The 23,429-nt window shown below is 32.8% G+C and overlaps 3 protein-coding genes across 9 annotated transcripts; 1 reads left to right on the top strand and 2 right to left on the bottom strand.

The window, feature by feature from the left end:
- Positions 1 to 280: 280 nt before the first annotated feature.
- Positions 281 to 907, bottom strand: LOC120778890. Its single transcript, XM_040110939.1, has one exon. The coding sequence runs from the start codon at positions 886 to 888 to the stop codon at positions 715 to 717; it is 174 nt and encodes a 57-aa protein (XP_039966873.1). The 5' UTR covers positions 889 to 907; the 3' UTR covers positions 281 to 714.
- LOC120778889 lies at positions 888 to 3,504 on the bottom strand. Its single transcript, XM_040110938.1, has 4 exons — positions 3,455 to 3,504; positions 2,906 to 3,168; positions 2,750 to 2,850; positions 888 to 1,096 (listed from the first exon to the last, which is right to left on the bottom strand). Exons 2-4 carry the CDS (start codon positions 3,093 to 3,095, stop codon positions 908 to 910), a joined length of 480 nt encoding a protein of 159 aa, XP_039966872.1. The 5' UTR covers positions 3,096 to 3,168; positions 3,455 to 3,504; the 3' UTR covers positions 888 to 907.
- A 1,482-nt stretch (positions 3,505 to 4,986) lies between these two features.
- On the top strand, positions 4,987 to 22,519 carry LOC120776626 (voltage-dependent calcium channel subunit alpha-2/delta-3). 7 transcript variants are annotated; one of them, XM_040107428.1, is made up of 24 exons: positions 4,987 to 5,378; positions 5,451 to 5,532; positions 6,246 to 6,350; positions 6,491 to 6,758; positions 7,700 to 8,091; positions 8,817 to 9,266; positions 9,342 to 9,482; positions 9,578 to 9,661; positions 9,924 to 9,980; positions 12,532 to 12,612; positions 12,778 to 12,852; positions 12,930 to 13,037; positions 13,315 to 13,386; positions 13,457 to 13,659; positions 13,758 to 13,900; positions 14,871 to 14,924; positions 16,621 to 16,714; positions 18,574 to 18,621; positions 18,770 to 18,880; positions 20,470 to 20,588; positions 20,654 to 20,793; positions 20,951 to 21,175; positions 21,266 to 21,751; positions 21,827 to 22,519. In XM_040107428.1, exons 1-24 carry the CDS (start codon positions 5,278 to 5,280, stop codon positions 21,911 to 21,913), a joined length of 3,726 nt encoding a protein of 1,241 aa, XP_039963362.1. In that variant the 5' UTR covers positions 4,987 to 5,277; the 3' UTR covers positions 21,914 to 22,519. The 7 variants fall into 7 exon arrangements, with proteins under 7 accessions (XP_039963362.1, XP_039963365.1, XP_039963364.1 ...); XM_040107431.1 differs by lacking the exon at positions 9,924 to 9,980 and having other exon boundaries at positions 4,988 to 5,378; XM_040107430.1 differs by lacking the exon at positions 14,871 to 14,924 and having other exon boundaries at positions 4,988 to 5,378.
- Positions 22,520 to 23,429: the final 910 nt, after the last annotated feature.

The following is a 23,429-nucleotide window of genomic DNA, read 5'->3' as shown; positions in this document are numbered from 1 at the left end:
TACCTCAGTGATAAAAATATATAAAAAAATATACAAATTATCAGAATTGTAGACCTTCCTGTTCAGACACGCTTGATAAGACCAATGCAACATCAAAAAGCCCAACTTATTTCTTCTAAAAGAAAATTAAGTAATCTTAAATTATTGTAAGACTTATATTTAAAAATAAAACATAAAAATGCAAACAAAAACTTATTATTCGTGATAAATTTCTTCTACAAATAGTTACAATTTGGTTGCTTACTTGCAAAACCCAGCTAATATAGAATGTGAAAACAGGAATTTTGACAATTTGTACGTTTTTAGTACTTTTTATTGGAAAAATATTTCATTGTGCAGTACATGTTTACATAAATGGCGTTAAAAAATTACACAAATTTTTCTTACATTCTAAAATAAAATAGAGCGTTGTAAATTGTGCTCAGATTTTTAAAATATCCTTTTGGACGGAATGGTTTTGAGAAGTCTATATTTTATGATTACACAATAAACTTACTGTATTCGAATTTAAAGTTGATTACTCAAGGCACTTATTTATAAAAGGATTTTGTGTCATATAATGTTTTGCATATACAAAGTTTGTACTATGTCTCAACGTGGGTGTCGATGTAATATTTATGTTTACATTTTTAGAATTATTCGTATTTTATGGAACGTGGATTCGAAATAAAAATTGTAAATTGTAATTTTAATTAATGCATTTGTAAATTTAGTTCAGGCATAACTGATCTCGTGCTCATAACTTTTTTCATCCCATTCATGATTATCGGGAAGTGCGTGATGGCGTAAACCGCAAAGACGTGGCCCAAATCGCAATATTAATATAATGACACCAACAATAAAGAGAGCAAGGGCAGCTACAGCCGGAAAAAATAAAATAAATGCCATCTTTCTACCGTTATCTGATTTAGATATCGCTTTCACGCTTCTGCAGCTCAACGTATTCTTCACGTTGTCGTTGTTGATGTAATGTACGGCCTTGCGGACGTTGTGGTCTTTGTTGTTGCAATTGATGAGAAGGTGGCTCAATTTGTATTTGCTGTTGCACGTGTACTTCCGGTGCTTCGATATCTTCGCGGAAGATATGCGTTTTCGGCTATAAAAAATAGAGAAATTATACATAATATTATACTTTCCAACAGGACATTATAGTTTGACTAACTTATTTCGAATATTCGATAAAAATATTGTATTACAGCTGATATACATGTGAGGGATTTCAATTATAATATTACATTTTTACTAAAAACATGTTTTCATAAAACTCGCCTTAAACAATCATTATTTGGAAGTCAAACAATTTCTCTAACTGATGAATAGATGAAATAAATTCGATTAAATAACTTTGAAGAGAAAGAACACGTTAAAATTGTAAGGACTGCGTCGAATAAAATTTTCCGCTACATTTATTTCCATATTGTGCTATTAGAAATTTCATAAAAAAAGAAATTGTATCTTAGTAGCTCTGAAGAAATGCCTGGAAATATAAGCGTCCGTCTAATAAAAATTTATTTAACACTAAAATGGCAAGCGATGTAGAAGTGCCTGAAAGCATTATTAACAAGTAAGGAAGGGCTTAGTTCGGGTGTCACCGAACATTTTATACTCTCGCATGATAAAGTGATAATCGAGATTTCATTATCCGTCATTTACATATTTTCAAATACCGTATTTGTGTAAAGTTTTATTCCGCTATCATCATTGGTTCCTAATGTTTATACTCGTATTATACAGAAAAAAAAATTTTCAAAAGCAACCGCAGCGGTCTTCTAAGAAAATAGCAAAAGAGGTAGTGACTAACCCTAAAATAATTTCTCGCCTTATTAAACGCTTTACGGAAGATGTTGGCATTGATGGGAGGAAATATTATGGTAAAAAGAAGGTGCCACATTATCATAAGAAAGCGAAGTAAGTTGTAACCATTCGCAAGAAAAACCCAATCATTTCGGGTATTAAATTGGCGAGAAAGGCTGACTGACTAGATTCTATCGTACGCAGTATACTACACAATGGATGACGAGTGTTACGTTTTTACGGACTTCTCTCAGCTACTTGGACAGAATTTTTATACAGCCGATTCTCGAGGATGTGTTGCGGTTGTAATAAAAAGGGAGATAAAGACAACAACAAAAGTGACTAAAAAAATTCTAGACTTCCTTGTTAATTCCTTCATTTTTCCCATCTAAAATAAATTTTTAAATAAAACATTTTAGTTTATAAAAATCGAACTACTGGTTTAAAAGATTTCATCATTTTTGTAACGAACAACTTTATTCGACACTGCCTTATTTGGAAAGTTGCTAAGATGGCACTCTTTAAATAAATTTGATCTGATAGCCATTTTTAACCAAAAAAAAATCTTAATTCAGAATTGAGAAGGATTCAGGATTATTGATATATTTACAAGATTATGAGGAAATGAGACTTTAAATTACATGTGATTTGCCGAGAACTTGTTATTTCGGTATAAACGAATCAACAAGAAAATGTCCAGAGTTTAAACCACATCATGTAACCACCCCTATCAACACATTTAGGTGACTTACAACGTGTCATAACGCATCGTAAAATCATTAAATCATAAATTTTTACACTAGTATGTTATCGGTTCGTTATATCTTATAACTTCATAAGACAATTTTTTTAAACAAGTGTAAAATTTATGAATTTATGATGCGCTTTATACTTTTATATTCTATAAGCAATGAGTCAAAACAATTGTAGTGTTCTATTCAGTTCAAAGACTTACGTAGAATCGTTCAAAATATGAGGCGTCTTTTAGTTCTGTGAAGTCCAAGGGTGGCTGCAAATGTGGCGTAGCTGACCAAATGGAAACCAACCATCGGTTACCTGTTAATCCGATTACATTAATATTTTCATATTACTTTTATAACTGAAATTTAACCTGTGTGCCTATCCTGCCAATATTTACGATGTTTGGAGCAACACCCTAATATTATATTTAAAATGATAATGGAACCAAGTACGACAGTACAGACAGCGATCGTCACATAAAAAGGGGAGAAATTTCCGTAGATATGTCCAGTAAAATATGGATTCTTTTCATAAGCCGTACGTTCTTCAATTGTTGACATAGTTACTTTACCTCAATCTTCACACGACTGCTCTGGATGGAAGGAAAGCTAACGCTACTAAGTGCAAAAATATCTGAAAGTGTAGTCCAAGGTTTCATATAAGTCGCTTATTGGATTTAAATTTACTTCTAACAAATATAATCAAAATCAAGTCGATTGTTGGTTAATTTATTGTCACTTATGTATGTACATATGTATATACACATAAGTTGTGTTGGAATTGTGTTGGAAAATATTAAGTGGAATTTATTCGAAACGTATTCTTCAACAACTACGTTAAAACCGTTTACGAAACGTTTTATTCATAATATGTAATATTATATATTAAAAACACTTTTAATATAAAAACGTTAACTCACACTATCCAATTAGAAATGAAAACAACGCCCTAATCGTACACTCAGTGAACATAAAAATATATCGATATAAAATCGGAAATGAATAGTATTTAGGGATGGTAAGATTTCGATATGAACGAAAGAAGTTACAAAGTTAGGCTGTGTACCAAACGGCAGGAAAATACAAATTTTGAGAGAAAAAATTTAATACATATTAGGGGTATTCTCTTGCTCTTGCAAGATTGCAGATTGCAAAAATACTATACCGAAATATACAAGAGCACGAGAGCACCCATTGCAGAATCTAGTGATATATGAACGGCTGATTCGGTCAATTTATTGTGAATGACTATTATGCATAGCTATTGTGAATTGGCACACCTTCTGCATACATTTTTAACAAAAAACCTAACAAATCTTTAAAATTTAAATAGAAATTATAAAATCTATTTAATACTTATCTTCCTCAACAATTTAACGACGTAATATGTCTTTATGTATAATGGCAGCTAAAACAGGGTTGCAATTATATTTTTGCGTGACATTGCACGCAAACATACATTGGTCTGACATATTTTACAGCCATTGCAAATAATTTTCTGCGTGTGTTTGTTGTTGTGGCAGTGCACCAAGAGGAAATATATGCAGTTCTTGCACCGTGCAAGGGTTTTGCAAGAGCACGAGAATACCCCTATTATAAATTTGTAATTATGTATGTATTAATCGCCACGTTTTATTGTTATAGTCCATATAAATTCAAAGGAGACAGAAACTCCAGAGTTCTAGATTGCGTCCCAATCTGTAGACGCAGACACAAAGTCCTGGGATCCCCGTATACTTGCAGGGAATGCATTGACACTCTAGCACCAGTGAGTCTTTGTGATAAATGGACGAAATTCTAAGGTCCTAGAGAAATTAAGTAATAGTATAATAAGAAGCACCTACATCTTGCGCATCGTCGTTCTGGATATTGTAACAGATTAAACTCCTACCTATCCAGAATAGACACCCACATATCTAATAAATGTACCGCGTGCAATGAGTCTTTGCATACATTTTTATTCCCACAACCGTTCTTTACCACTCGTGATGGCTACGTACGTCTATATGTAGACCCTCGAAACTTTCATTCATTATTTTTACAAAATTGCAATGTAAATATGTACACACATAGATATATACTTATAAGAACACGTAAGTGTGTATGTAGATACATATTGGGCGCATGCCCACTATATTGTTTATATTTATAATTGATAATTCTCCAAATTCACAACAAAAAAATTGCCGCCTATGACCCACATACGCAAACATTTACGTGAATACGTACATGTATGTAACCATCTGTATCAAGCACTTGTTGCGCTTGGCCGGCATAAACCATATGATAAGCAATTGTAAACAATAATTAACCGCATGCGCAGATTTTAGCTGGAGCATGCGCATTGCTCCGTTAGAAAGGTTACACCGGATGAGCTTCTGCCGAACTCTATTTTTCCTTTTGTAACACATGGCTTTAAATCGATGAACTCACTAATCTCGCAAATATTCGTAAATTTTGGGGAAAACGGTGTAGACACAAATTTCTTTAGAAAAAATGTGCTATAAAATTATTTAAATATATCGCATTAATAGAAAAAGGGCGTTAATATAATAATTATTACTGTAGTTAAAACAATTATCTAAATATTAAAAATGATTCAAAACTTCCCTTCGGTAATAACCAACTATTATTATAATATTCAATAACAGAGTGACGGATTCCTATGAAAAAAATCGTTTACTTGGTGGTTTTTTTAAATATAGCTCAAATCACAAATTAACTAATTAATTTAAAACGAAAAATGGCGTGCAAAACGAGAATTAATTATATATTAATATGTTTTTTTGTGTTATATCCTAACGGTGCTAACTTTGCTCCAGGAGAAAAAATCAATTACAACCTGTGAGTGCATTTTTTCCGTTCAATTTTTGTTTTGAACTCGTCTTTAATAATATAATTTTAATTTCAACACAGTGCAAATTCCTGGGCTGACAAATTAGGCATGGAATTGTTCCATTTGGGTGACTTTATCACGAGAAGAAAAGAAGTTCAAGAGGTAAACAGATGTTACATCTAAGATTATGACCATTAAATTATTGATTTTACAAATAAAGTTTGCTACAAGAAAGTAGGTTGATTGTTCACTGACGATGATATTTGTAATTTAAAAAGATTGTGTGCTCTGTGGGTTGCTTATCATAGTAAGATTTCAGAACATTTTCTTATTTCTTCCATTTACAATAAAGTTCCATTTTAGATGTTCCTCCCTTTAAATCAAATATAATATTTTTTTTATAAATTTGAATGTAAATCAGTAAATTTTTTGAGAAAGTCTTCGGTTTGTGGTTTGAACCGCATTTGCAATTTTAAATTAAAACATTACAAACCGAGTTTTCAGACAAGTTCAATGGTTCGGAAATGAAAGCAAAAATTGTTGATTATAAATTTTATACATAGTTTATACACAGCACTTTAATTACGGACAAGAAAACGTGCCAAGTAATTTTATTTGAAAAATATCGTATCTGGAATAACATATTGAACAAATAACAAGCTTTAGGTCTTTTCAAGAAAATATGTGTTGATTGAAAATTAGTCAAAAGGAATCATTAAACCTTATGAGTTGTTAAATCTTTTCAATCATAGCAATAAGTTATGCGAACATGCAAACAATATGTTCATTTGTAGAGCTATTTAATATTATACTATATATAAAATATTATTGTCTTTACATATTGTAATATATGAATTATGCATTTTCATGAAAAGAGTTTTAAAGAAGCACAAGTAGTATCGCGATCAGGAGCCAAAATCGTGGAAAATATGGCACACGATATAAAAATGATGATGGATTTAAAAATAAGTGCAGTGCGGGTAAGAAAGAATTTTAATAACTATAAATGTACATACATATGTATATTGTAATTAACTCAATATACACATGCATATACATATGTACATATGTATGAATGAATATGAGTCTGTCAAATCTAATAGAATGTCATTATTTCAAGCGAATAATGGATACAGCGGAAAACACTGCGTTGTCGCATCAGAACGAAAAAGAGGATCTGTATTTTTCCTATTATAATGCTAAAGATATGAGAGAACCTGACGATCCAATACCAACACCTGCGCCTCGTGAGCTGGATGATATGGGCGAACCACACATTTTTGTACCACCCAAAGAGATTGTTTTAACACCGAAAGCTGAATTTTTCAATACGCCAGTTAATCTGAGCGTCAGTTCAGTGCATGTGCCCTTAAACGTTTTCGATCGAGGTTTGATTTCCCTTACCATACTTTGTTTTTATTTTATTTCTACATTTTATGTGCATTTACTCATGAGCCACGAACACTTTTCCGAATCACTCAAGCTTTTTCGAATACAAAACTTATTGTAGTGTATTGCTAAAAGTATATTTGCGATTAAAAACGAAAACAATTTCGTCAGGATATCTTGCGCAGACACATTTCGTGCACATTCTGTACCTTAACGCCTCTATATGTTTATGTGAAAGCTTTAAAAGCTTTCAAATGCGCCAAAGTGACTGCGTAAATGATTCTGACCAAAGTTGAAAGCGAGTCTGTAGTCTACACACAAATGCATTAAGAAACGACTTAACTCTTGAACGTTTACTGTAACCGTTAACCATACTGACACAAAGAAATATTACAGATTTGCATATACATATGTACTTATGATTCACCTGCATTTGTGCCTTTTTACATAAGTAATAGCAGTAGTGAACTATTAAGAAAATAGAATCGTCAATATATGTATCACTGATGTATTGAGATTTGCGATTTCAGGAGAGTTAATTCATAATTGGTAATAAGTAACTGCTAAAGGTGTAATCAGAATCATGCTACCGATTTATAGCTAACTACAAATTCGCTCATTGAACTTGAAATGTATTCCTTCTTACATATAAATAATTGTAGTAATTGTCTAATAGATCACTGTAATGCTTAAAGACAAAAACAATGTAGAAGACAGCAAAACCAGGACACGACGCTAATATCATTTACAACAATTTCATCATCTGTTATTTTCTAGTTTTTTTTTTTAATTATGAAACACGAAAATAAAATTTAACAAAATCTAAACTTCTCTTCCCATAAAAATAATAAATTGCAACACACGTTTTTGCATCACATTCATCAACAATTACATATACATACACTTGTCACAAAAAATGCAAATCTGGAAATTGAATTAGCCAAGGAAGTCATCAAGTCCATTCAATGGTCGGAGAATTTAGATCAAATATTTCGTGATAATTACAAAAACGATCCAACATTGTCGTGGCAATTTTATGGCAGCTCGACTGGTTTCATGCGCCAATTCCCGGCAGCCAAGTGGAAAGCTAAACCAGTCGATTTGTATGATTGCCGACTGCGTTCATGGTATATGGAGGCAGCGACAAGCCCCAAGGATGTCATCATTCTATTGGACAGCTCGGGCTCTATGAAGGGACAGAGGCTAGATATCGCAAAGAAGGTTGTGAATACAATACTTGATACGTTGGGTACCAATGACTTTGTGAACATCTTCACCTTTGGGAAAACAGTAGAGCCAGCCGTCAAATGTTTTGAGGAGACACTAGTTCAAGTATTGATTTTTATTCTTATTAATTGTTATGTATTTTTACAAATCGCACATATATTTTTTCATAACTTATTAAATGTTATATCTGTAGGTCTTATTATAGAATATTTGAAGTCAAAAAGTATCAGAATATACTAAATTGCTAGAATTACTTAGAATTTTCTGTTTCAATGGAGTGAATCTGTACAAACCAAAAACAAAATGGATACATATAAAATACCGATTTCCGTCTATTCGGTTGACTTTAACAATAAACATAATATAGGAAATAAATTAACAAAATTCTATTAATTGGTAAAGGATTTTTCACACCCGCAACGCGATAATTATGTATTATGCACTTTTTATTGCACAATTTAAATTATTTACTATCTTATCATTTGTCTTTCTGTTAGTAGATCTGACTGAAATTCGATTTTAGTTGTCCAGTCCAGTCCAGTTAGGACTACTTAATGTATTAAAGCAGGTAGATGCTTTAATTTGTTTTCAATTTCAATATGCAAGCAAATGTGTTTAGATGGTATACATATGTCAGATTGAAAATCTTATAAAATATGTCTTCAAGAAAACCACGACAAAGCTGAATAATACGATTTTTTTTTTAAGTTTTGCATTAAATTATCCGCTTCTGATTTCCTACAAATATTTTTTTTTTTTTATTTATACACCTCAACTGTCATATCTACACTCCACCCACACTAAATTGTCATTCCTTCACTGATCATCAGGCGAATCTTGGCAATATTCGGGAGCTCATGGAAGGTGTTGACTCTATAACAATTGGCAACATTGCCAATTTCACCGCTGCATTGACGAAAGCTTTTGAAGTTTTAGAACTATTTCGTACGGAACAACGCGGCGCACAATGCAATCAAGCGATTATGATTGTCAGTGATGGCGCACCTTTTGCCTATGAAGAAGTTTTCGAGCAATATAATTGGCGCGACCTACCATTTAAGCCGGTACGCGTTTTCACTTATCTAATTGGCAAGGAAGTGGCAGATGTCAAGGACATTAAGTGGATGGCTTGTGAAAATCAAGGTTATTACGTGCATCTAAGTGATATGGCCGAGGTCCGCGAGATGGTTCTTAATTACATACCAGTGATGGCCCGACCTCTGGTACTAGGTAAACATGATCATCCTGTTGTGTGGACACAAGTATATGCCGATGTTATTGTAAGTCTGGGTTAAAATTCATAAAAATAATAGACTTAAAATGTGCTGACCACATAAATGTTACGATGATTTAAGGATCCGAAAATATCAGATTGGATGTGGGAGGTGAAGCAATGCGACGATCAACGCGAAGATGTTTTAGAGTTTCGTCGGGAAGGTTACCGCATGCTGGAGCCAAATGAAGTACACAAACGCATCTATCTTCGCAACAAAGCGGTACACATTTATTACTCTTTGAACACTTGTTCTTCTACTTGTTCATTATTAATTGACAACTATTTTTATTTTTAATTTATATATGAACATCGAAGGCCTGGAATCAGCCACTCGAATCGGATGTGTATCAATTTATGACCACCGTTTCCATGCCAGTTTATGATCGGCGTATGAATGCTGTAAGTATCTTCATAATACACAGTAATTAAGATTGGTTAATCTTCCGAGATTCGATTCTAATTAATAAATACATATATGTACGCCAAAAGTGGTAAAATGAAAATTTAATTTCGAAAAGTCAAAAGTCAAATATTTATTATTACATTAAAACATTTACTTATACATACTATATTGCATATGCATATGCTCATATGTAAGCACATAATACTATTTACCTACTGTATATACTAATCAACAACCAATCGAATATTACACAAACAGAATATCACCGAAGAGGTTTTAATAAATGAGGCGCTGTGGGAATTGCAAACTCGTGAGGTACCTAGAGTGATAAAAAATCAACAAATTGTGATTAGTTTCGCGTAGTAAAAAACCGTTGCTAAGTTCCAAGTTAGCGTAAACCAATTATTGTTTCGTTTTATGTTTAATAAACATTAACTGAATTCAATATTAACATATAACATATATACGTATATACATACATACTTAGCTAGTGTTAAAATTTTGGTAAATTTTACCAAATTTTTTTGTAGAATGAACCAATTAGATACATACATACTGTCTTGTCAACTATATATTACAATTCTATAAGCCATAAGCAAGACACAAGTCTAAAAAAGGTAAACATCGTAAGAGCAAGAGGAAATTGGGACACAACAATATTTCTCAATATTAATACGATAGAACATTTTAATTATTACACGTTTCTTGCCTTGCTTTCATTCTTTTTTATTTATGTAAACAATAGCGTTGTACGAACATAAATAGAAATAACAAAAATGAACACAGAAGTAGGAAATCACTAGATAGTGATTTAGGCCTATACCTAATTTACCATTCAAACGACTTTATCTCATCGCTGGACTCGTACTAATTTACAATTACTAACGCAACACTTCTGCAATTTTTTAATTAATTGTTGTAATTACTTTGGCGACAAGAGAAGTTTAGGCTACCACTAGTGCCTGCGAAAGCATATGGTGCAATATGTTAATGCATACCCTTGTTATATGTAGTTATTTACTAAGCAAGTGGTCAAATGAAAACCATTAAATGGGTAAACTTATAATTTGATGAGTTGTGTACTCAATTTAAAATAATAGGTTCTCAAATATCTCCCTTTTTTGCTCTTTATTCAATGCTTTATAAAAAGTGATACAGTGATCGTAGAAGCCCTCCTCCTTATTTGCGAAGAACTCGGACAGCCACTTTTCACAAGACTCTTTTGAGTTCAATTTTACACCAACATGGGCGTTCGCCATGAACAGGAACAGATGGTAATCACTTGGCGTTATGTCCGGGCTATATAGTGGATGCGATAAAACCCCCATCCGAGTTCCCGTAGTTTCTGACGAGTCATTAACGAAGTGTGGGATCTGGCGTTGTCCTGGTGAAACACTACACTCTTTTCTGGACGCTTCTGGTCGATCGCCTGCTTCAAGCGGTCCAGTTGTTCGCAGTAGATAGTAAACTTAAGAGTCTGGCCGTATGGGAGCAGCTCATAGTGGATTATTCCCTTCCAATCACACCCAACACACAGCAAAACCTTCCTGGACGTCAACCTCGGCTAGGCCACTGTTTGGGACGATTCACCGGCCTTCGACCACGACCGTTTCCACTTGTTATTGTCGTATGTGAACCATTTGTCGTCGCCATTCACCATCCGCTTAAAAAATAGATCGGGTTCGTTCCGTTTCAGCAGCATATCGCAGGCGTTGATTCGGTCCAGAAGGTTTTTTTGTGTCAAATCATGCGGCACCCAAACATTAAGCTTTTTTGTGTATCCAACCTTCTGCAGATGGTTTAAAATGGTTTGGTAACTAACTCTCATCATCTGGGCGATGTCACGAGATGCCACATGCCGGTCTAACTCGATGATTTCCATGATTTGATCGGTGTTCGTCGTCACAGGTCTTCCGCCGGCTGGCTTATCCATGACGCTCTGAGTCATCGAAACCATTCCTCCGCAGTTCGAAGTGATAGAGTACCATCCCCCAAAACACCATTAATCTCATGGAACGTTTCTCTAGCGGATTTGCCTTTAACGAAGGAAAACTTTAAAATAGTGCGTATTTCGGCGTTAGTGAACTCCATGTTTACACGTCTATGTCAAGATCTTTCAAAGATGTATAGTATTGCCAGATACGAGCTCTGTAGCTCTTTATAGATAGCCGCGAAATTCAAAAGATAAAGCGGAAGGGCGATATTTGACAAACTAATATATTTATGAAACGAAATTTTTTACGAAGTTTTAATATGAAAAAGGTTTACTTAGATGCTACAAAAAAATTTTGACTTCATATATTTATTATTCCGGCCTACTGTGATGGCTTCTATTCATGTTAAACCATATTAAGTAGCTTGAAATCTAGGTTATGTAATAAGTAACATTAGTTTAGTTTTCTATGCTTGAGTTTTTTGATAGTTTTAGATTTTGCGGCGGTAATTTTACTGATTGCTTCAAATATTACCACACAAATTAATTAAACATTTATAAATATACAATATATTAAAGTCAAATTATTACGTAGAGAAAGACGAAATACTTATCTCATTGATCGTAATTTATTAATTGGTAGTAATTTGTTTATTGTGACAAGTATAAAAGATTGAGTAAAAAGTCAATGTGTGTTATCCGCTAAATTGGATTTAATAGCTGAAATAAATTACATAATTTAAACATAATAATTACGGTAATTTCTGTGGATTTATACATTCGAAATTGCGCAACTCTTATGTGCAAAAATTCCTATTTATCTAATGTAGATTGATTTCCCTGTTGTTATTCATACCAATAGTTGGAGTAGGCTGAACATACGTTCTTTACATTTATTCTATTTGACTCACTTTATTGCAAATGTATCCTTAGACGAAAATCGCCAATCTTTTGGGTGTCGCAGGCACGGATGTACCTATAAGAGACATAAAGAGAATGCTCTCCCCGTTTTTGGTAAGTTTGTAAAGATACAAAGTTGTTCTTATTCTTTCAAATAATTTATTTCTATTCAATATTGTACAATATTTGATATTTTGAACTGATGTATAAACATTATAAGAAAATATATAAAAATTACTTTTGAAATTGGAAGATTAATACGCGTCCATTCGATTACAGCTCGGTGTCAATGGCTATGCATTTATTGTGACAAATAATGGCTACATTCTATTCCATCCTGATTTTCGTCCAATTGTAAGTTCAAAATGATTAACAAGTGCTATAAATAGGGAATAAGCAAGTCGTCATGATTTCGTATTTTACAATTTTAGTTTCAAGGCAATATTTTAAAACCGGCATATAACAGCGTAGATATGATTGAAGTTGAGCTATTGGACGATGATCGAGCACCGAGAGATTTCAATCCCGTACTACTAACGGTATTTAAATCACAATATAAGCTCATTCAGACAAAGAAACTTTTGTTGCGGCAACGTACAAAAATTTATAATGAAAACTATTTTTTGTGTACTACATTCAAGTAATATAAGATTATAAGAGGTATAAGACTTTGAGAAAATGTGAACAGAAATGCTAATATCAAGAGCTAATCCTTTGCTAATAATGAGCAACAAAAGATTTAACCTCTGAATAGAGACTTACAGAGTTTTGAATAAACTTTATATACGTAATTATTAACTTTTTAAAATATCACAGATTCGTGATTCGATTATAAATCAATCAACTGGTAGTAAGTGGATGTTGGTAAAAAATCACTTTGACGAAATGGTGAGCAAGCATATAAGAATCCATCCTTTACCCATCTGCTTACATATGTATATGTTTAATTCCACCTTAGAAACGGGTTGCTCGCATTAAACGTCAATATTATTGGAGAGCGATACCTAATACACCGTTTACTCTTGTAATTACGTATCCTGAGCAATACGGCGTACATCGCCTCTCCATAAGAGCAGAAAATGAAATACACCGCATGAATATTAAAGGTGAAAACTTATTAAACTACTTTGGTGGCAAACGTTGGAAAATTCATCCAACATGGTAAGTCAGATAAAAAAAACCATTACGTTAGTAAAAGCATTTAAAAAGTTAACAAGATCCCCGCTAAGTACACAAATTTTTCTTTGATTTAATTTTAGGTTGTATTGCAAGCACAACAACAAAACTTTTACAACACCAGAAGAAGAGCTGGTTTGGTTTTTGAATAAAATGTCACAGCCTGGTTGGAGGTGGCCACTAAGTAGAAGTGCGGTGCCGCCGGAACACGCAGCCCTTTTATTTTGTAAGTAAATATTAAAAAGAAATTGAAATTGAAATTCAATACATAATACTAAATGAGCTCGCTCTTCATGCCCAGTTTTATTATAGTGAAAATTTATTTAATTTTATTATTGGATCTTTAATTTCCAGATGTAAGAGTAGGCTATTTACACACATTCCGCCTAAGTGTGCCGTTATCATGCCCAGTAATCGCTATTTTTCACTAAAACGTTAAATATTCAACTTTCAAAAATATTCAAAAACTTTAAAAATTTCAACAATGTATCTGGAATGTCCTGTTGAATTAACGACATTATAATTGTGCAGTTTAATTGATGCAATTAAAGAAAATAATTCAACGACGTAAAGGCTTAATTAATAGTCATCTTTTATTTAACGATGTGTCTCAACATATTTAAAGTGCGTTAACTTTCTAAAGCATAACGCTTGAATTTGATGAAGAGAAAAATAGACACTTTCGATACCGTTTACTCTTGGGTGTAATTTGATACACAGCAATATCTTAACGAGCTCTTAGCCAGTTGTGAAAATAGTGTCCTTCCTCCCATGTCTATGTACAATCGATAGAATACTGAATCATCCTTCTACTTTACAATAAATAACAAATACTAATTAAGGCGATTCATATTTAGCAGTTTTCGAATATGAGGGCTTGCTAGATTATTTTGTTCCGCACATACTAATATTTGATTTGATCAGAAATACGAAAAGACTTTTTCGACTACCCAATAAAATGTTCCATTGGGGATCGTTTCAATTCACAAATATTCCCTACAATTATATTTACATATATCTTTTCATGAAACATTAGGTAAAACCCCTTACGTAACATTAGGTAAAATCACGCATATAGACAAGTAGGCATACATTTACTTACATATGTGTGTATGTTTGTTCTTCATGTTAAGTTTTTCGTATACAACTTTTTATCGCAATGATCATAATTTACATATGTAAATGCAAATCCACAGCTAACACATCCTCCGGGCGCATACCATCCATAAATGATAAAGAAAGTTACTATTGTGAGTAAAATTTCGTTTCGATTCTGTTTGTAATTGCTCGTAAAAAATAAAAACAATTAAATATGTAAAGTAACGTTTTTTTAGTTATATCGCAAAGTTCACTAAAAAGCACCCACTAAATATTCGCATATTCATTCTTGTTAGTAAATTTTTCAATTCGCCCCGAGCATTCACACCAGAGCACATACTCGTAGCAAATATTTCATTTAATAGTTTTAATTCCAACATCCCACGAACATTTTAACATATTTTTATAATAACTATGCACAGACATGAATGTATGTATTATTTATTAATTTTTTAATTTAAACAAAAAGCGGTAGTTAATCGGAACAACTGTTCTAAGACAATTCTTTAATTGTGACCAATTCAGCTTTATCATAGCCTAAGAACATATCCGCTGTGATATCGTAAACGTCCTGAAAAAATGCATGTTTTTGTAAGTGCAAATAAGTACCAAATAGCAGCAATAAAGATTTTAAACATTATTTTGTTAAGCAAAATCATAAAATCAGAGAGATCTCTTCTTATTATATTTTTATACATATTGCATTGATTTACCAAGATTTTATTTGAAACGGTTGACTAAGGAGTTATGAGAAAGTTTTGATTCCGACATAGAGTTGTATTTGAAGATGTTATATATTCGCTGCCCAGTTCAAATATTAAATTTTCGATACCATTTTGGCAGTACAATTTGCCTTTCGCTTTCAAAAAAGCAGCAATGCCAGCGATTATTGCTATATTTGTTTTCGGCGAGTTTTTTTTTCAAAGCCGAATTTATGCAAATTGGTCCAGTTTTTATTCCGTAACAGCCTCTTTTCTGTCACTTGCGAATGGTTCTTCCTCTGGGATAGAGCCCGAATAAAACTCATGGAGATAGTTTTTATTATGAGCAGTATTTCTTTATATTCAAAAAAAAAATTTATCCTGTGATTGGTACCACTGGAGGAATACAACAGCAACAACATCTACTGACAAAATACGAAAAGACTTTTTCGACTACCCAATAATAAGTTCTAACTATAAAATTTATGGATACAACTCTAATGGTGTATTATCACGATATGAACGGTACACATGTATGTATGTACATACTTCCGGAAAAAATGGATACGTAGTTCCCAGAAATCTGCAACCCTATTCAACCCTAAGAAATTTTAAAAATTTAAGTATTTCTTTATTCATTCTACTGAATATCTTAAGTTACTATTATTGTTAAGTTACTGAAATCGAAAAATCTCGAAAGCCTAATATTGTTAGCTGAGGAGTTGCTAATATACGAGTATTTTGCATGCTACACATAGTAAATTCACTACCGAAGTCGCATTCATAAATTTCATATTTATTTTAAATAAAAAACTTACCACACCTAAATCCTTTTATTTTTCACCTGCACCAATGACAATTTAATATTTGCAAAAAAAAGTCCCAATTATGATCGCATACTATATATGGTATTTGCATACGTATTTAATCTTGAAGAAGTACTCACTATACTGGAAGTTACAAAGTCAAATTTCACTATATAAAAACTTTTGTCCTTTTTCAACTGTTCATAAAGTAAAAGTATGTGTAGTTTTGTTAATAAACTTAATCTGTCACACCCAGATATGTGCGTACTTAATTCAATAAAAATCTTTATCAAATGAGAAATCATCTTAAAAGCTATATTCAATTTATGTATTCATTCCAGGTGATCGTCAACTCATGCAATCACTTGTTTTTGATGCACGGGTTACCGAATGGTTTTCGAAAAACACAAGCTTCAATTCCAAAGATGACAAAGGGTAAGAGGCTCATTTGCTCTGAAATTGAAATGATTCAAAATGATTGCTACTTATATGCTATAAGGTCTTAAAGCAACGAACGGCTAAGCTAAGCTAATAATGCCAGATTCATTATTAATTCTAGTTATTATACAGTCAACTTGAGAATATGAGAAAAATTAAAAAAAGTAATTTAATATTCAATTTTGAGGAGACGCAGATAATCGTGATTGTTGAACCAACAAATTAATTCTAGACTTAGACTCGAAATGGATTTTTTGAGATTTTTTTTTTTTGTAGGAAAAGAAATAATTTATTACATCGAAATTTCTACGGTTTTGGATACGAAATCTTTGATATTCTGTCTTTGGAAAGCAATTGCCCGATGCATCTCGCATGTGCATTCGTCGGACGGCGGGCAGGATGCAGGTCGCAATTTCTATCGGAAACAAAAAATTCTAAGAGATTCATATTTGTTAATAACGTATCTTCTAGTTAAACTGAGAAAATTCCAAAAACATTGAAAAAGTCTACAATTTTTTAAAAATTGAAAAAAGAGGTTTTTGACCAAAAAAATTTTAAAAATATGTTCAAACTTGACTTTTCTTAGTTTTTTTAGTTTAAATAGAAGATAATTTATTGCCAAAGATAATAAACTTTGCCCCAATTCCATACGACGTTTAGTTTTTTTATCCTGCCCGCCAATTAAGAACAATCGTAAAAATGAAAAACCGAGAAAACGTTAAAGTGGTCGCTTTCTGCCCAAGAGCTCATATATCTGCTAGACGCTTGGTCACTAATTTTCCTTCTAGCTTCGGCAATATTTCGAATTCCAATCTATAATTTTGGGGAAATATTCTAAGATAATTCATAAAGAGATTTAAGCAAAAATCGGGTTTGAAGCTTCTAAAGCAGGTTCCCCCCCTTAATGACCATAACTATAGATTTTGATTGATCAAATGATAAACGAGGAATGCACCGCGACCTTAGGTCGATTGTGCCCTCTCCTTAATCAAGCCCCAGAAAATTGAATATTTCAGAGATTTTTTAAATAACGAAAATTCAAAGAAAAAAAAAAAATAATAAATAAATAAAATAATTATGCGGCGAGTACATAAATAGAATGTTTGTAAAATTTATTCATTTGTTAAAGAAATTTACAAGTCAGAAGATCCCCTTCTTTTAACGCTAAATTTAACTTATTTTTCGTAAAAATGAAACATAAACCTCTATGAGCTTATGAATTATATAAAATCTACATATCGCTCTTTTCCTGCAAGACCGGCATAAATCAAAAAAAGTGATTTTTGAGTTAATGATGCAGAACTGTTCGTTATATCATACTTCATGTTGAGTGAAAATTCATATGAATACCTCTTATATGCTCCGCTTGAGAAGAGAATATGATTCCTGTTTTCCGTGTAAGGTTGGAGTCAGTTGAAAACTTTTAACGCGTTTTCTGGCAAATCGATTTTTTGACTTATGCCGGTCTTGCAGCAAATGAGCGATATGTTTATAGTATTATATACAGCATATTTATATTATTTTTATAGGTTGAATCCTTCTTGAGATATCATTTACATATTACAACGATTTTGACATACATAATCAACAAAATGACATTGATATATACAAATCTTTGTAATTAATAACACATACAGACATTTACCTACTTCGAGTATGTTACATGCACCGTTATAAACATAAATACATAGTCCGTTTAAATTACTGTGTTTCTTTTTCTCTGCAAAAAATATCTTCCCTCCGTTTTCTATGTGATTTTTATTTTTTAATTATACACGAGTTCACATTTCTTCCACCTCATTATATTTATATAATATATACATACATATCTAACTATTAAAATATGTCTGGATTAGCGCAAGCGCTTCAAGCCCAATAGCCGTTTTAATGGGTTTGTTGCCAAGGTAACATATTGAATACAATAGAATTACATTCATACCTACATATATGTATAATTATTTATTTTTGTAATAATAATATACATACATATATTTCTATATTGTAAAGTACCTTTGATTTTGGGAAATTATCTAATGGGTTTCTATTCGACAGAAATGAATTCAAACAACGATTCGGCATAACAGTGGCATTTCTGGCAACACACAGCGGTTTAACACGATGGCAAGAGTTCCATTCCAATATGGCCGAAGAAGCTGGTACTGGGTAAGGTCCTATAGGGTGTTTCAATAGCTATTTAGTCTACCTAAGAAAACCGAAAAGTTTGAAAAAACGGCTAATTAGTTTTTAATATGTATATTAAAATTTTGGAATTTTTCGAAGTAGGCCTTTGTGGCGATATTAACTTCTTCATTCGACAAAAATTTTTAGAGGCGAATGTCCTTTGAACGTTTATAATGAAAAGTGGTAGTAATCGTGTATGATTACTCTTTCGCCATAACATAGCACTAAATTAAGATATACTATAAATTCTAATTCGGCACTGAGGATCACAGTAGCAAGGGGCACCTGTGAGCAAAATTGTTTGAAAAAGTGGGCGCGGTCCCTCTCTCTACTAAGTTTAATGTACGTACATATCTCCTAAATCATTAAAACTGCAATAAGATAGTTTGAAAATAAATGAAATCGAAAGATAACCCCGCTTACTCCCCATATAGCGGTACCGTTAAAAACTACTAAAAGTGCAATAAATCAATAAATAAATACGCCAGAAACATTAAACCTCCGAGATGGTATGAGAAGGTCTTATGGGAGCCGGTGTGAAAATTCGACGATGAGCGTGCCACCGCCAACTTTTTAATTGATTCTCATATCTCTGGAGACGACGACTAAATTAGTACGAGGCATTCTTCACATATCCCTATGTCACAGTGCGAAAATGGCGAAATTGGACCACAACCATACCATTGGACCATAAACATACTTCCCATATAGTACAATTTAAAATTCCATTTGATTCCTTCACTTTTCAGTACACAAAGAAGTAATTGAAATAACGGGATAAAAGTTTGCATTCATAATTTTTTTGGTCCTTATGACGAAAAATTACCCAAAACGGTTCAAGTATGTATGGGATATACAATTGACATTCAGAATCCTTTCCTGACAGTAGTAACTATGTGTATCAAAAACGGGTCAATACTTCTTTGAACCCCTATTTACCTAATATAAAGATTTTTGAACTTCCAGGTGACTTTATCCTGAATATGTCGGCAAATATTTGAGTTATCTTAATGGAAACTACAGAGCGTGTTGTACTCATAACAGTGTATGTTTGTGTCTAAAATGAATAAAATTGAACGAAAACTTGACTTAGCCCTCATATAACTAAATCAGGATTTTCGAACATCCGGCTGGCTTTACTTCATATGATTGGTGATTGTATGTGAGGTACCTTAATAAAACTAAGAGACAATTTTTTTAGGATGTGGGATGATAACAGTTAACAGATAAACTCGGGTCGATACTATCCCAGCTCTCACATACTACATACAATGATTTTCGTTTTTCCAACAAACCTCATGCCGAATATGTCGGTGAATGTATGAGTTACATATAGTACATTTACATTTAAAATTGTTTGGATTCCGATCCTCTGGTTAACATTTTACACCTTAAGCTGTTTCCCTGGCTTTTATTCCTGCAAGTTGCAAGAGTATAAAATGTTCGGTTGCACCCGAACTTACCTCTTTCTTATTTGTGACAGTTTATACTAGAGAAGCTTCATAAAATATAACACATTATATCAGGACCTCAATCAAATTAAAATTTATTGTTATTTTTATTGAATTTAGTGAGACATTTAGCGAACAAAATAAAAATGCCATTGACGAGATGTGGTACAAACGCGCAGTAGATCAGCATTTTGTGCACAAGGACAGTTTTGTGTATTCGGTGCCATTCGATGCAGGAGGTAATCAATTTATCCATATTTTCAATTTCCAATTTGTTTTTTACTTGGGAACAATTTTTGGTTAGATCTTGGAGAGGAAATTACAGTGACGGCAAGCAACGCAGTCTTCCACACCGAAGGTGCCAAATTCGCACCTGCCGCCGTTGTAGGATTTCAGTTTCATCATTCTGCACTGGAGAAGCTCTTCCGAAATATTACAGGCAATGTAAGTAAATTAAATAAAAATTCCAATAGTTTGGTTCCTCTAAAAATTATTCATAATCCCACGTTTGAATCCAAAATAATCCTATTGCCACAATGAAGAATTGAAAAGAAATGCTTGTACATGTATATTCGTTGTAAATATTATATTTTTTTTATAGGGGTGTGCTGTTGAGGATCGGGAATGCTACGTTATTGACAACAATGGTTTTATTATAATCTCTCCATACCGTCAAGAGACGGGCAAGTTCTTTGGGGAAATTAACGGTGGTATTATGGCGCGTTTAGTGGACGAGAAAGTCTTCAAACGTGTCACTGTGTATGATTATCAAGCTGTTTGTTTCGAATCCAGCGGTGATATGAACGGATCAAATAACTTACTATCCGTAAGTGATATAAGCAGCTAATACTGAATATAACTGAAACCAAATCAAATTTGCATATCTCATGTATATGATAATATTTAATTTCTTTAGCCCCTCTTTCATGTACTTCGTGCGCTCAAATGGCTTTTACATACGGTGTTGTGGTATATTGTGCAACTTACCAATATGGCCATTGCCGAGTTTATCGACCCATACATAGATGAAGACATGAATGACTACCCAAGCAATGCGAAGAGCAACGACTGGCTCCGTTTGGTGACATTGCATCGCACACGACTCAAATCGTGCGACATGCAACGCCACTTATATCTTATGTACAATGAAAAGGATAATGTAGTTTACAATATAACAGCTCATGCGTGTGAACGACCATTTGTTGTGCTGCCGATACCTAATAGTAATATGATATTGTTGGTAATCGATCAGCGATGCCCACGAGATACGTCCATACAGCTGACGGTTAATCCAGCCCCCATTCCATACCCGCTCGATAAGAATCAAACATTCGCCTGCTATAAGAACGATCGTGAGTTTTCAAGGGTCCGTCCCGTCAGTTGCATAAATAAGCATATAAATGTAAGTACTAAATTTTATATAATAAATTAATAAAAAATTTACTAACTAATTTCTTTTCGTTGTTTATTTAATTAGGAAAGTACAATAGAATTGTGCGGTAATGCAGGAAGCATACAACTTAACGTGATGCTAATGATACTTGGTATATTATTGAGCCGATAACTGAAACAATAATGTTTTCCGATTTGCGAATCAAGTCGGTGAAGGGTTAAATAAAACTTAATCTTGTATTTGGCTCTCCTCATGGTTAAATATACTACACAAGGAAACGCTGGTACCTAACAATAATAATTATGCAATTATGTTATATAGGTACATATATACATACATTCTTTATTACTATCAAGGCAGATATTTGAAATTCATCAAAGTTGGTTAAATGCAAATCGAGCACTCAGTTCAATCACGTGCATATGTATATTTCCCCAAAACAATTAGCCAAAAATTGTGAATACACGCAAATGTGTTTGTAGGTTTGTAAAAATATGTATTATAATTATTGTATAGTATAAAATTAGATCACATTAATTTCGGTAAATGTGGCCTGTGGAGCTGTTTTGTTATGATTAATTTATACATGTTGCATAATTTATTTCGAAAACTATTAAACTAATACAAGAATCCATATGTACATACAATTGAGCGAACAATTTCGGCAATGAATAAAGTAGTCATAAGTAGCCTTATTAGCGTCTCTTATAACAACATATAGAAAATTTATTAAATTGAAATTGAAAAATAAATAAAAAGATCCTTCAACTATTTCAATCATCAAATTGTTTATAAATTTCTTTTAAACTGAAAGATATAAAAGTCAGAATATTGGCCATATGTAAAGGTCTAATGGTAACTCAAATGAATAATACAGAAGACGTAACAAAATATGAAGGTAATAATTATAAATATATTAACTAAGTCAAAAAATATTTTGGCAATATGCTAAAGCTTCTATTATAAACACTTAGAAAATATATTTCATATAAAAGAAAGAAAAAGAAATTAATTACCTTATTTATTATATTAATAAATTGTAAAAGAACATTAAAAATCATATAGAATTCAAATAAAGTCCATTGTTTGAGAGTAATTTTCTATGGTTTTACTTAATATTATAATTTTATTTCTTGTTCGACTACTTATGTAATAAGGCTTCTCTCAAACAAATCCGAACGGATATAACTAAAAAGTTAATATTCATCCAAAAGAGAATACCAATATTGTATAGTCATTATAAGTTACTGAAACGAATCACTTACGATCTTAAATGCACTTACATTTTTTTTTTGATGAAGTCATCTGATGAGTCGGCCTTAGGAGTGTTCGTTAGAAAGGTTTTACGGAAGATGTATGGTCTTTTGCACATTGGTAACGGCGGATACCGCAGTCGAGCTGTACCAGATATACGGCGACATAGACAGAGTTCAGCGAATCAAGAACAGTGGCAGCATTGGCTAAATCATGCTGTCCGGATGGAAGAGAACACCACAGCTTTGAAGGTTTTTGATTCAGTCAGAAGAGGAATACCTCCACTCTGTTGGAGAGATCAGGTGGAGAAGGACCTGGTGTAGCCTTGGTATCTCGAATTGGCGCCAAATAGCAAAGTAAAGAAGTTTTTTTTTCAAAATCGTTCATACTTCACAATGTTCGACCGAACAGACCACGTTCAGCAGGCAGTGAA

Source organism: Bactrocera tryoni, chromosome 5, assembly GCF_016617805.1.
Source record: "Bactrocera tryoni isolate S06 chromosome 5, CSIRO_BtryS06_freeze2, whole genome shotgun sequence".
Classification (NCBI taxonomy): Eukaryota; Metazoa; Arthropoda; class Insecta; order Diptera; family Tephritidae; genus Bactrocera; species Bactrocera tryoni.
Note: the sequence above shows the minus strand (reverse complement) of the source record. Positions and strands in the feature narration are given on the sequence as shown.